We start from the raw sequence: 15,107 nt of genomic DNA, 5'->3' as shown, positions 1-15,107 counted from the left end.
TTAGGAACACAATTCAGGACGGCGACTGGAACGCATTTAAGGAAGAGACCTACCTCACAGAACATATAGAGAGACAGCAATGTAAGGCCAAGGTTATACACCACTAAAATTCTCCGGCAAGAGAATGGCTGCCTATTCTTCATGTATTTTGGTCCCAGCCATACAATTAGTAAGTATATGACAGAGCAGATAAAAGTAGGTATATAATTGTCCAGAAGAAACCATCCTTTTACTCTGGTATCTGGAAAATAATAAAAGGAAAACACACAGTGATTAATAAGGCAGATAAAAAACCACAACTTTTTTCAAACATTAAAAATCTTTCCCCATAATTTTGTAACAGTCATCTAATACTCAAGCTCCTAATGCCAGCAAAGCAGTTGGAAGAGGAAGCAGGAGTTTTCAATATTTGTCATATAAGGTGAAGCTCTTTGTTACATGTTCTGAATAATAACATGTATATCATGCATGGCTTCTACATAAAATAAAAACATTAAAAAAAATCCTTTCCAAAGCATCTTAAAGAAAGCAAGGACAAAGCTAAAGTTTCTACTAACTGTATTTATGGACCAGATCTGCTGAATGATGCACAGACAGGGTAATGAAACTCCAGAAATGGCAGTCTTTGAACTCCAAAGTCCTCATCTTAAGTGTCTGCCAGTCTGCCCAGCATGTGCAGACTCAGAGAAAACATGCTATTTATCTAGCTTAGCAACAATTACTGATTAGAAAGGCAGCATCTGCTATGAGTGCAATGGTCAACAGCAGAGGGGACAATAATTTTAAAGAAAAAAAAAAGACAAGGCAGTAATGACAGTGAAGTGACTATTTAAGGAACCATGTGAGCAGCAGAAGCTTGAGAGGAAAGACCTACACTGATTCGGGGCAGGGGAGGGGGCGCTACAGGTGCAGGACAGATCTCCCTTCCCCCACCCTTTTCCTAGGCAGAAAGGAGGAAGATTAGTTCCACAGAGTTGCCAGCAGCAATCTGACAGCCCTCTCCTTGGATGGGGAGAAACTCTCTGGCAGCCAGACCCCCTAGGCGTTAACCTGTCCCCTGCAAGAGTCAACTTCTGCCTGTGGCTGACTCCCAGGAAGCCACTTCCGCAGCATGTTCCCGTCTGCATGCTACTTTGATGAGCCCCCAAAACCTATTGCTCCTCAATCTGATCTACCCTCTAAGGCCACCCACTCTGGAGCTCAGAGGCGCATGCAGTTTTCGCCTTCTGCAGCTTCAGAGAAGCAGCATCTAGTGGGGAAAGTCTCTGTTCCTTCTTGGACCTCCTGAATGGACCATCTTGCTACATTCTCCAATGCTTTTTCTCTTGATCTTGCAGGAAGAGCACCCATCCATTTGGGGAATGGATTGTCAGTCTCCTTTCTTAGAGACATTCTAAATTCTCCCTGGGTTTCTCTGTAGTGCTCCTCTCTTGGCTTAAGAGGAGATGCCCTCCACCCTCTCCCCGCTACTTATGCTAAGGTGGTAGAGGGGGTTACCACAGATCTGCTGAACTGGTAGTTCTTAGAAGTCCTTCAGGGAGGTGGCTGGCCACAGTGAACTTAAGGAGGAGATTCGTAACACCTTTTGTTCTCAGCTCTAGGCCCTGGTTGTCAACTGTGAGAAAGCAAGTTCCCACACAGCAACTAACATTAGACAGTTACATATGCTTGTGTGTACATACATATCACAAACACAATAAATGTACACACAAAACCCTCTCATTTCCTTTTATTTGATGTTCTATCTTACATCTTATTTTATTTTTTTACACCTTGCTTTTAAAATCTTGTAAGGCCGTATCTGCAAGTATCCAGCCTCCATCCATACTGCCAAGTGCTGCCAGAGCGGCTGGCTGCCCCAACGGTGTCCCCAGGCAGTAAATCTTTAGGGATCTAGCCAACCACGGCAGCCCTCGCCCACTCTCTGGTGACTTGTTCAGACAACGGCATGTGAAGCAGTTGTGGCCACTGAGCTTTGAGGAGATGACAGCTGGGTGAAAGGCCCTGGTGAAGAGTTTCCTTCTTAAAGGCATGCAAATGAACAGATTTTTCCCTCCTCCTCCGTAGGTGCTGCCTGGAGCTGCTGTGGTCATCCAGTAACCATGAAAGGTGGAGGGATTTTTCCAAGTGCAGAACTGCTGACATACTGAGAATGTGAAGTAGAAAATGACAAGAACAAGTGTCCCTGAAATAACTCAGGAGTTGCTCAATCTTGATAATGTAAACGGATCATTTTTGTTACTGTTTCAGCCATTTAAAGTTGGACTTTTTTTGTTCTATGAAGCTGAAATAAGGCATTATCTCAACCCAAGAACACATAAAAAAATGATTTAATTTGGTTTTGCTCATTTGGCTGTACGCTAACTTACTGAATCAGTTCCCCTACTGATGGGCATGTAGATTATTTCCAATCTTTACAAGCAATGCTATAAAGGAGTATCCTTATTCACATCTTTGCATTAATGATCAAGATTAGCTATAGGATCAAGTCTTAGAAGTCAAATAGCAGAGTCAAAAGGCATGTGCTTTTTGATTTCAATGGAAGACACAACTACCCTCCAAAGAGGTCTTATCAATTAGACTGTTTCTCCACACCCTCATGTTTTATCTCTACCATACTAAGAAATGCAGTTTCTTTTGCTTTCTTTTGTAGTTTAAAAATCGTAAATGAAACTGACAACCTTTTCATTTGTTTCAAAAAGCTTCTTGCAGTTTTTTAATGACTCTTTCCGTGAACCTATAAAGTTCCTTCTTTATAGACACATCAAGAGACATGACAGATGACATTCAAAAAAAGCAACATGGAGCCGATTTACTTCCTAAAAGGAAACAAAACGATTAAGCATAAAAAGTGAGATCAGGTGTATGTATTTACCCACTGATGTGACACAACGTGAAAGGACAATAAGCCCTGAAAATTATAAAAGGGGAAGAGTTTTAAACCACCACAGCAGTGCATTTTGGAAACCAGTTTCAGCTGGATACTCAGAAGAACTGAGGAAAACCCAGCACCAATAATGGTGAAATGTGCAGCATTCTCAGGCTACAAGCTTTCCAGCACAATATGATCTCCAGCTAACGTCACCAGAGGGTCACAGCAGCTGTGTCACAGGGGACACTGCACTGCTTCAAGAGTGTCACAGGACTTCTCCAAGCCCCTTGTTATCCAGGACAAAGCACTGGTCTTATCACAGAAGACGCTAATGTTTTCTAGAATCTCTTCATGCAATATTTATAAGTGTCTCTAAAGGGAGGGGAGCAAAACCAAAAACCACCTTACCTCGGGGGCCTAGCAATGCCTTGAAATAGGTACTAAGTGATGCATCAAAATTTTCCATTTTAAAACCTATTAAGAAAAACAGACATTGATTAATCTCTACTCAAAATGCTTTTTATACAGTGTTTTTTTTTTTTTCATAAAAGAGCAAGAACAAATTCTTTTCAAAGATGTGCTATGGACAAGGTTATGTTCAAACTTTTTTTTTTTTTTGAATTCCCAAAGTAACTTGTGTGCTAGGTCTAATTTGGAAATCAAAAGTAAAGACAGAATCTCGTGAATTCACGTTATAAATGAAGTGCCAGTTTTCTGAACTTCTTTTCGCAGTTCCATAAAAATGCTTTCCGTGAAGCTCGAATCTCAGTGGGGAGAAGAGTGGAACCGGGCTGAAAAAGGTGGCAGACGGGAGACGATCCCATCTGGGCAAGAACCAAAGCTTGAGGAAAGACTGTAGCCAAGACGGGAAGAGCCATGTTAGGAAAGGAAGGCCACAGTACAGAGATTTGCTATTTGCCTCAATTATTATTTAAAAATACTTCATGTCCATGATAAAAAATTCAAATATTAAAAATGAAAAGAGATGGTAAAAAAAATTTCATCGCTTTGCTCCAACCACAATCCCAAAGCCCCACTTTTCAAAGGACCCTAATGGTAACTTTTCTTGGACATACCTCTAGAGATTTTTCTCTTCTGAGCACAAAAGGAGTGATGCCAAATGGGTGTTTTTACAATTGTGGATTTCAATACATTAATAGATGACAGGTCACCTTGGCATTAATAATTTTATTAGTAATAATAGAAATAATAACCAAGACTGCTTTGCCCCTAGTGAGAATGAACATTTTCCTGTCTTCAGTGTTACTGTATTACATTAGTATGATGATGTATAAGTACTATGTACTCTGTTGTAATATAAAATATACTCTTGCTGTGGAGGTCACAGTAAAAAAAATTAAACGGAAAACAATGTTATATCAAGGGGAGTACATACTACCTGCTTGCCTTCACTTGAAACATCTTAGAGATACTGTCTCCTCCCAGTAGTTACACGTCTACCTTCATCTTCGAAGACTTTATAGCTCCCTCCAACCCCTCCATTTAAGATTTCCATTTATAGTATAGCTAAGCATCTTTTCACATGTATATTGACTAGATTTTCTATATTAAAGTTAGAAGGCATACATTTTCAATTTTCCTGGTCAGTACTCTTACAGAAATAACCACAAATATTTTACCTGCAAAGGGCAAAGGCAAAATTGGTTTTATTAACTAAGTAAGCTGTCAATAACTTAATGATACTTCTCTTCTTTGGCTTATGGCACTGAAGTATACATATTCTTTGACGATTTATCCATGGACTCTAGTAGTTACAACTGAGTCAGTCCAGCCGGCAGTGAGACAGAGAATCCAGCCGGGAGTGAGAAAGAGACAGGTGGAACCAGCAAGAACACTTAGAAAGTAGTAGTTACCAGGTTCTGTTCTGCCATTTGTCCTGTCCCCCAGGGTGGGGGTAAGGGTGAGCAGGGAACATACTGACTCTCTCAACCCATGGCTGGAAACCATGAAGCCACCAACTCCCACATGTCAGAGTGTCAACAATTAGGTCCCTTAATAAGTACACAATCACAGTACTAGGTCCCTTCTGAAACTCAGAAATTAGACAGCTTTTTAACATACTATATTCCTAAGACCATTCTGGTCCTGAGTCATCTTCCTCTCCCAGACAGAACCTCTTAGGGGGATAGATAATTCTAAAAAATCTTGAGAGGGGTGGCTGGGTGGCTCCTTCAGCCAAGTATCCAACTTCAGCTCAGGTCATGATCTCACAGTTCATGAGTTCGAGCTCCACATGGGCTCTGTGCTGACAGCTCAGAGCCTGGAGCCTGCTTGGGATTCTGGGTCTCCCTCTCTCTCTGCCCCTCCCCCACTTGTGCTCTCTCTCTCTCTCTCTCTTTCAAAAACAAATAATTGCTTTATCTATTAAAAGTCCTGCAGTTAAAAAATAAATTAACCATATCCAATTATTTTTCATCATCTATTGGAAATCATCTAAAATACGTAAGTTTTAGAAGACAAACATCATGTTTTTGTGTAATCAAAATCACTCTAATACAGTTAGCTTCAACTGTGATGGATCGTGGACCGTCCCCTTTGCCTCCGATCAGAGCAAACAAGCACAAGGAGGAACGAGGTGGTGAACACCATGACTACTGGATGAATTACTGATGGATAAGCTGCCCACTGGGGACAAACCCACCTCTTCCACAACAGTTTGAAATCTAGATCCGGCTATTACTTAATGGGTATATAGCTTATAATGGAGCTCATTACACATATAAAACTCAGGTATTAAACACAAAGGGGCTGAGAGCAGGTATAGAGGCATAACAGGTTAGCAGGTGATTAGGTGGCCCAGTGCTGGGCTCTTCATCACACAGTTTGGGTTTGAAACCCATTTTTCCACCTATTAGCAATGTGACTTTGGACAAGTTATTTAACCTTCTATCTATAAAATGGGGGGAAATGTAAAGTAATTGCCTCAAAGGTTAAGAAAATCAAATGACTTAATATACGTAAGACCTTGAGAGCAGTGCCAGGCATGCAGTGAGCCCTCAATAAATGTCTCCTACTGTATGTCTGCAATAGGTTCAACTCCATAATGAATACTGCCAACGATCTGTGGCCATTGGCACTTCTCAGGAGGGGCACTGCTGGCCTTCCATCCCTGACCCCTGTGTACTCAATACTATCAGTGAGCCCCCAGTCATCATGAAACCCACCCACAATGTCCCCTTCAAGTCCTAACACCCCCTATGGGGACAGCAATGGAAGGTGGGTATGTTGATAACATCACATGAGAGAGGAGCTGGTCAGTGTGAGGCATTGTCTGAACAGGGAAGACAAGGCTAAAATGAACGTACTAATCAGATACACAAATTATCAAGCACTTACTATGTACGAGGGATAGGAACAGACACAAAGGAGCATACCTAGACACCCAGAACAAACTAGACATTCGTGGTTCAGGAAGAAGCCAGATGCTATAAACCAAGACCAAAACTCATCTAGCAAATGAGTAGATGTTAGAATAATGCATACTAAAACAAGTTGCATACTTAATAGCAAGCCATGAAGATAACACTCAAGTAACAGTATTCTGGGATCTAACATTAGGAAACTACCTGACAAAAGCATTAAGGGAATCATTCTAAATTTTAACCAAGAGGACTTTCAGAGGGGCTGTAACCACTTTTTCTTTTTTAATGTTTATTTTTTGAGAGAGAGAGAGAGAGAGAGAGACAGACAGAGCATGAGTGGGAGAGGGGCAGAGAGAGAAGGAGACACAGAATCTGAAGCAGGATCCAGGCTCCAAGCTCTCAGCACAGAGCCTGATGTGGGGCTTGAACTCATGGACTGCGAGATCATGACCTGAGCCAAAGTCGGACACTGAGCCACCCAGGCACACCCCACCCTTTTTAACATAAGGATACAAGAACAACATAAGAAGGAAGAAGGAAAAAATGTTAAAAACGATTGGAAACAGATCCGTGGGAAGGGGTTGGCAGGGGGTGGGGGGTAGGGTGGGGACATCAGCGGTCTTGGAGAAAATGGTAGAATGACCTATCGTCCTAAGACCAATGCCTAGCACATAGTTCAATGTGACAATCCAGGCTACTGTCACAGCAACAGAAAAGCAGCCTGACTAAACATAAGGTAAAGTTTCAGTCCAAGAATATGGAAGCCAGCAGCAGGTTACCAGAAGAAACTGTGAAATTTAGTATTTGGAGATATTAAAGAATTCTGTCACAAGCCATCTGTCCTGAGTAATCCCAGGCTAAACCCATGCTGTACAGAAACCCCTCAGAAGCTGGCAGGCACAGGAGCACTCTTCTGTCTTTCTAAGATGAAACATCCTTACAAAAGCACACACAAGAGGTGATTTTCTCACAAACAGCACATCTGTTCTTAGACTGCATTTCTTCTTAGCTTGGGAATTCTTGTCTTAGGTTGGCAGAACTTCTCCCAGTCAAATTTAGGAACATACGAAGCAGCCAGCCAAACCTCTCTGAAAGGACACACATGGAGAGTAACAAGAGAGTGGTGCATTACTCCTGAAACGTCTACAGTGAAGGGGGAGAAAGGAAGGGCAGAGGAGGCGCCTGGCACACAGGTCCTCAGTCAGCAGAGTCCTGACTGTGAACCACAGGCCCAATTCTGGGCTGGATTCTTGACGCGTTAAATGTTTCCCCCAAACTCTCCCCCACCACACCCACAGCCGGACACATACCATAGACATGGTTGTTTGTTATTTTCATAGGTTACCAAGAGACAGTCACCCAAGGTTTACTTTCATTGTTGACTTAGCGTACGCTCCGGTTCTGTCCAGCCAACCACGCATCCAGCATCCCCCGGCACCATATAGTCACTTTCTCACCCACACCGTCCACTTACCAAGCGCCTACTACATGCTGGGCCTGAAGGCCCTGAGGGATGGAGCAGGGAACAAGACAGAATTCCAGGCTGAGGGAGAAATACACACACACACACACACACACACACACACACATACACATGTACAGATAATCTGTTATGTAGAGTGACTATCAGCAAGAACATCATATAGCAGGGGAAAGGGGGTGGGACCATGGAGCACGAACTACTTTGGAAAACGTAGTTAGAGAAAGTGACAAGAGAGCAGGCAGGCACCCGGGTGGACACAGCATCAAAGCACAGGGCATTCCGGTTAGAGTGACAGGAGAATGCAATGGCTCCAAGGCCAGCGGGTGCCTGGCATGCTCAGAGGCCCCAGGCTAGGCCAGGGGTAGTGGATGTCAGCAGTGAAGGAGGCCTTCTGTCCCCCACTCCACGCCTGGCACCCGGAGCTCACTCAGTGCTGGTCCACAGAAAGCAACCACATGGGACAACTTGCAGAGAGCATGTGCCCCAAAGGCGGAGAACAGAAGATGCCAAACCTTAATTGCTCTCGCTGCCACCGTCCCCTCATCCTCCTGGCTGCAGCCTGCCTGCCAGCACCATGCCCTTTTTCTCCTCATCTCCCTTGCTGAGCCTATCTGCCGTGCCACGGGAACAGTACAAAAGGTCTCAGCAAATGAATTCTTCACTGCCAGGCTGGGCTGGTGCACCCTGCTGGGTGAATTGGGCACTTGCTGAGTGGCCTGTGGGCCCACCTCGACAGTCTTGCACTTTTCTAAAGGAACAGGAGGGGCAAAGGGCCCTGCAAAACCCAACACTTTGCTAGTGATCTGGAATCCTGGGAATGGCATGACCCACTTTGCACAAGACATTCAAACGTACTGCCAGGTCTGCGGCTTGTCCCCTGTCATCCAAGCCACCCACGGGCCAGAGACATCACTTCTCAATAACCTGAATTATCCTACCAGCAGCTTGGGCAAGCTGGGCCAAGTGGGAACACAGCTGTTCCGTACAATTGTACTACCAGGGGCCAAGCCCAGGCACTGGGCCCATGGAAGAGGAGCTTGGGTCCTAAATGAAGCAAAAGAATAAGCCATTCTTTGGTCTGGCTGGTTCCCCACACAGACAGGAAAAGGGCATGGTCAGCACCTCTCAGGAACCAGATCATGCTGAAATCAAGCCAAGCATCGCTTCCCCATCCTCTGTAACCCTAAGTCTCTGATGCCCACTCAAACTACAAGCCTTCCCAGAATTACAGGTCACGATAGGGAGGAACAGGATCTGTTAAAAATAAATTCCAATCTTAACAGTATTCAAAGTGTTCACCAGTTCATAGGCCACACACAGAAAATAAGGACAATAAAAATGGGATAAGGGTAGGAAACAGAGGCAGGTAAATTAGAATAGATTTTAAATTATTCCTCTTTTATGCACATTTTCCAAAAGACACCCTGAGTTGAAAGCCACTTCCTACTATCAAATTCTGGAATGTCTTTGGTAACAATGCAACTGTATTATAACTGTGCCTCACTGTAAGGATCTCACTAAGGAAACTGATTAATCAAGGCTGGTCACTTTCCATAAATTACTAGATTATAAGAGGGTGTGAGAGAGTTTAGCATACCTGCATCTGAATCAAGTATTAACTCTGTGTCCTGGTGCAAGTTCCCACCACATATACTAAGAGTTTTAGGACTGAGGTGAGCCTCAGGCCTGAATGTAAGAGAAAACATCGGAACTACCACTGCACAAAATGCAGAAACCTGGATGTACTGACGAAAGCAGAACAAAAAAAAGGGCAAAAATAGCATCCTCCAAAGAGAGCCCTGCTTATGTGGAAAATCCATCTGTCAGCTCCCTCCATGAGGGGGTTATGCCCAGGTGAATCACCTGCATGAGTTTAAATAAGCATTAGTGTTCTCTTTGATCTATTATCAAAGAATTTGCTAGAGGCCTGTTTGGGGGGGGGGGGGGGAAAGACATCAAAATAAGCTTTTAAGCAAATCAGTGTGCCCCTCTCTTTCTATTTGGGTCCCAAGAGGGGCAACAAAATGTGACAGAATGGAGGTGTGTGTGACAACAAAAGGGTGCTGGGGTAAATGAGAGACAGTGTAGAAAGTTGCTTCCATCACAGTTCTCAAGATGAGCTTTTGGTTTTGATAAGAATGCAAACGCTGGGGTGCCTGGGTGGCTTGGTTGGTTAGGCAGCTGACTTCGGCTCAGGTCATGGTCTCACAGCTTGTGAGTTCAAGCCCTGCACTGGGCTCTGTGCTAACAGCTTGGAGCCTGGAGCCTGCTTCAGATTCTGTGTCTCCCTCTCTCTGCCTCTCCCCTGCTCGTGCTCTGTCTCTGAAAAATAAATCAATGTTAAAAAAAAAAAAAAAGAGAGAGAATGCAAACATGAATCATGTTGGCTGTTTACCTCTGGAGCAGGAGGAAGTGGGAAGGCTGATCAGCAACTGTAAAGTACTAAGATCTTAGGGCAAATTGGTTTTAAAAGACAAGATTTTTAAAAAAAATGATGATAGTAAAGAAAGTTAATTTCCTAAACTCACAGCAGGAAAGATCTTCAGAGTCAAGTCTTGGCTTTTCTTGCTGCTAAGGCAATGGTAGCAGGCAGCTTGCTGTGAAAACTCCTTTTCCTGTGGTATCCTTCGAGTCACATTGTTTTTGGCTTAAAAATGTGTTTACTGCAGACGTTTAACTACTGTTTAGCATAACTTCCATCATATCCTGTTGTATTTATTTTTTGAATTGTCACAGTTCATCTAAAAATGAGTCACTGGAGCTGATGAGCTGTAAGGGTTCAGGATGAAATTTCCCTCTGTTTTTTCTTCTCCTACCCATTCATCTCTTTAACAGTCAACTTGCATTAAGCAGGCATGGGAACATTCTTCAGGTTGGCTGCCAATAACACGAAAAATCAAATAGTGCTTTAATTTGGTAGTCACAACACTGTTTCCGGAACGTAAAAAGGTTTCTCTAGGTTGGAGAAAATCAGGTCCAGAATGAGAGGAGGAACATGAGCCATACCTTGCTCAGAAATGTTAACATTAAAATATAAAATAGGAAACTCTTGTTAACACTCTGACACAAGCATGTGTCTTACCATACATGTACAGAAAACACAGTCCTATTTGGAGCTTCAGATAAATAACTGCCAAATTCGGGCGCTAATATGCACTACAAAGGACTGCTTCAGGTTAGCCACATGGCTAAAGAAAGCTGAACAGCTTCATTCTGGTATGTTTAATTTGGGGAGGGGTGGATTTTAAATATTGCAATAATCAGGTTTCCTTAGTACATGGGTACTAAGGATCAGACAGGTTAAAAGGGAAGTGCCCATCTCCCCATCCTTGGTTGTCACCAGTTACTTAAGAGGTACTATTTTCGCCACTGTGGGAGAAGGACAGTCTTCCAAAGGAGCGGAGTCACTCTGGTGGCTTTGCCCTCCAGTGAATCAATCACCTATGGATCTTTCCTCTCTGCTCTCCCTGGTCTTCACTTCCAAACCCTCTCTAAGGCCCAGATCAGGTGTTACAAAGGCTCTCCCTTTGACCTCTTACAGCTTTGCTGTCTTGACAACTCATTTAGCAAACAGCAAACTTCAACTTGGATACTTATGTTTCCAGGTATTATGGAACATACTCTGCACTTCCTCAGGTAAAGCCCACATCCCTCAAAGGGCAAGTATGCCAGTTTGTTCTATGTGTGCAATGATTATCTATTGGGGATACCTAAATGAGGAGATAAACCTTTTATTACAAAATAAAACAGAGGGAAGACAGCATCAAGCAGTGGCGCACACTAACCCACAATAACAGCTTCCTAAAACACGGACTAAGTCCTAGTTGTAGAAGGTGTTCCCCAGAGAAGAGCTCTTCCATGCTAGGGATGTGGAGCTCTGACAGAGATGTTCTCCTCATAAGGTGTGAAACAAACAATAACAAAATACCACAATGATTAACACACACACCCTTAAACAGCAGAAGAAATTTCTTCAGAGAGAGGGAGAGATGGTTTTTTCTAATTTTGGAAGGCAATACAAAAATATACTCAATCTGAGAATTCAGATGTAGATACATTTTTCAGCAGTGGGAAGAGGGAGAGTAACATAACCTTCCAACTTTTCTCTAGGGGAATTCTTATCCATAGCTAAAGAAAAGACTATGTCACCAAGTTCAAAGTTCTTCCCCCCCAGTTCTCAGGAGGGGGAGGAAAGGGCCCCACAAACCAACCCACTTACCCAACAAGTGTTTGGAGAGGGGTTCACTGAAAAAAAAAATTACTCTTGTAGAATTCTATTACTTTAAAGATGACAACTTCATTCTCACTTAACACCAAAATTAAGAACTGGTGATGACTTCTACTTTGGTGAAGCACACGGTCATTGGGGAAAAAGACCGTGCTAATGTACACAGAGAATACTCCTTACAGGTGGATGAAGGCCAGATGGCTGCAGATGGCTCAGAATTCTGCTCTCATGGTCTTGCTAACAATAAATAATTAATCCCCATAAGGCTGCAAGTGAGAGACCAAGGCAAAAAAGATCAAGTGCAGGGATTGGGTCAACCCTGTGACTGATTTTATTTCTGCACTCCCAAAAATTCTCACAGGACTGCTCTTCACTCTACCAGTCATCTGAGTTAACAAATGCCTACCATGTGCCACACAGCACACTGAAGCAACAGTGACCAATACAGACGTGACCCTATCTTCCTGAAACGTATAGTACTAGATGGCGTGAGTCAATCACTTTGGGGAAGCAGTGGTTAGGAGCACATGCTCTGGAGTCACACAACCTGGGTTCAAATCCCTGCTCCACCATTTACTAGCCATGTGAGCTTGGGCAAGGGACTCACCCTTTCACGCATGCCTTTGTAAAATAAATATAATTACAGTACATTCCTCATACGATTAAATAAATCAATACATGTCAAATACTTGGAATAGTGAGCGCATGGCACATAATACATGTTGCATATATATGTGTTATTATCATCATTACAAAAGCCTTTGGCATTGGCCAACTTCACACTCAATATTTATGAAAGTTTTGCTAAGTTATAATCGGAGTTCCCCACAAAGGTCATGGGCAACGAAACATGCTCATATCCACCGCTCACAGTTCTGATATTCTATATTTTGAACGGATCACATGCCATAATGACACTAATGAATATGGAGATTTTTAAGAGACTCTAGGTAAATCTCTCCGGAATGTAAAGGGGATGTGGTCATAGACTCCTCTGTGAGTGGAAGAGAAGATCGGAGTTCATACCATCTTTAGTACAGAGTGAAAGGCCGTCTGTATCTGAGACGCCTTTTTTTGTATTCCCAGCAACTAGCATATGGAAGATGCCCTATGTAATTCATTTATTACAACTGGGGAGGTAGCTGAGTTGACAAAGGTCACAGGGCTTGGGTGGAGACAAAATGTGAAGCCAGTTTTCCCACCCTATGATCTATTGCTCTTAACACAGCCCATGTAAACTTTCACAGAAGCATTTTTATATGCTTATTAAAAGGATGGTGACTATGTATAAAGATTGTCTGAGTTCATATCCATGAGATAATTAACTTTTGTTTTTTTCAAAAATTTATTTATTTTTGAGAGACAGAGAGAGAGAGAGAACACACATTCACAAGAACAAGTGCAGGGGAGTGTCAGAGAGAGAATCCCAAGTAGGCTCTGCGCTGTCAGCGCAGAGCCAAAAGTGGGGCTCAAACTCGTGAGTGGGACACTTAACTGACTGAGCCACCCAGGCACCCCGATTAACTTTCTTTTAAACAACATCAAGTTAAAAAACCTCACCTATGATGCTTAGTAACAGAGGCCCCAGACATCTTCCCTAGATGGGAAGATGATGGAAAAGAGAGCAGCAAAATCCTCCTTGCCTCCTTTTCATGTGCCCATCACCACTTCCACTATATCTCAATCAGTGATAAAATTATAGGCTTATATTTTAAATGATGTGATTATCAGTTATACTGTAATTATCTGTTCATTTGTTCACAATCCTAATTAAGCGTTAAGCTCTTCAAGGACAACCTTCTGATGTTCCCATTTGTTATCTCCAAAGAGTCTCCTGGATCGATGCCCGACAGATGGCTGATTACTGGTTGAAACCATGAATGAATGAGTGAATGAATGCCTTCTTGCCTTTTAGAGTTTCTTACCAGTGTTCTCAAATTCGTGTGCATCTGAGAATCACCTAGGAGCTTTAAAAAATACAACGCTGTGGTCCCACCCCTAGAAATTTCTGGCACCCACTCTTAGAAATTCTGATTCAATAGTCTAGAGACTGAGAAATTTGTCTTTTTGAAAAGTTACTGAGGTAATTAAGATGAACAGCCTTCTTTGGGAACCACTGCTATATATATATATATATATATATATATATATATATATATATATATATATATATATATATATATATATATTTATATCAATTGGGCTTGCGAACGCTAGTAAATCCCCTGTAGTTCTTCAACTTCTGTCACCCAGACAGTATCCATATATTGCATTACACCGACAGAGTCTAGACAAGGACTGTGGTCTCAAGGACAGACTATTTTTCATTCTAACAAATTTTGTTACAATTCCCAGTTTGCTCTAACTCCACCCACCAGAAAAACACAACAACAAAAAATCATTTCAACTCATCTCTCAAGCTGAAATAAAACTCCATCAAGTTAGAAATCAGTTCTCTTATCTTTCAAACACTGTGTTACACAGTACACATCACATATAACCAGCATGCATTAAATCACTCTAAATTCTCTTTCCCCATTCTGGAATGTCTGTCAGTAAGAGAGAGCCCTAATGCCTATCACCACCTCCTGAGCCAGGCATCAGTGGTGGCCAAGTATGCAAAGCTCCATGAGGGCAGCAAACTTCTCTCTCACTCCCTACAATCCCCAGCAGGTGTTCTTGGCACACAGAAGGAATTGAGTAACTACTTGTTTAACTGGATTGGACTAGGCAATGTGGGATGCTACGGAATGGGTGCCACCGCCAGAAATCATGGTACATACTTACTTGGCCACAGCCAATTGGGTGTATTCCTTGGAAGGAGATAAAGTGGGCAACCGTTAGAATGTAGACATTGGCTGGTATGTAGGCTCTGGCTTGGACCCTGTTACCATCAGTCCTAAACTGAGCCATTTTTTTTCTTTTTTTTAAGTGTTTGTTTATTTTTGAGAGAGAGAGACAGAGCATGAATAGTGGAGGGGCAGAGAGAGAGAGAGGGAGACACAGAATCCAAAGCAGGCTCCAGGCTCTGAGCTGTCAGCACAGAGCCTGATGCGGGGCTTGAACTCACAAACTGCAAGATCATGACCTGAGCTGAAGTCAGACACTTAACCAACTGAGCCACCCAGGTGCCCCGAAACA

The 15,107-nt window shown here is 42.8% G+C and overlaps 1 protein-coding gene across 1 annotated transcript in view; it reads right to left on the bottom strand.

The window, feature by feature from the left end:
- Positions 1–15,107, bottom strand: part of ELOVL5 (ELOVL fatty acid elongase 5) — a 74,664-nt gene that overhangs the window by 23,901 nt on the left and 35,656 nt on the right. The window contains exons 2-3 of the mRNA XM_027057564.2: positions 3,281–3,346; positions 54–241 (exon numbers count right to left, since the gene is read on the bottom strand). Of these exons, the coding sequence (XP_026913365.1) occupies positions 54–241; positions 3,281–3,338 (246 nt within the window). The 5' untranslated portion in view covers positions 3,339–3,346. The remainder of the gene's footprint in view (positions 1–53; positions 242–3,280; positions 3,347–15,107) is intronic.

The sequence above is a fragment of the Acinonyx jubatus genome, chromosome B2 (genome assembly GCF_027475565.1).
Source record: "Acinonyx jubatus isolate Ajub_Pintada_27869175 chromosome B2, VMU_Ajub_asm_v1.0, whole genome shotgun sequence".
Taxonomy (NCBI): Eukaryota; Metazoa; Chordata; class Mammalia; order Carnivora; family Felidae; genus Acinonyx; species Acinonyx jubatus.
The sequence above is the reverse complement of the archived record's forward strand: the minus strand, read 5'-3'. Positions and strand labels throughout refer to the sequence as shown.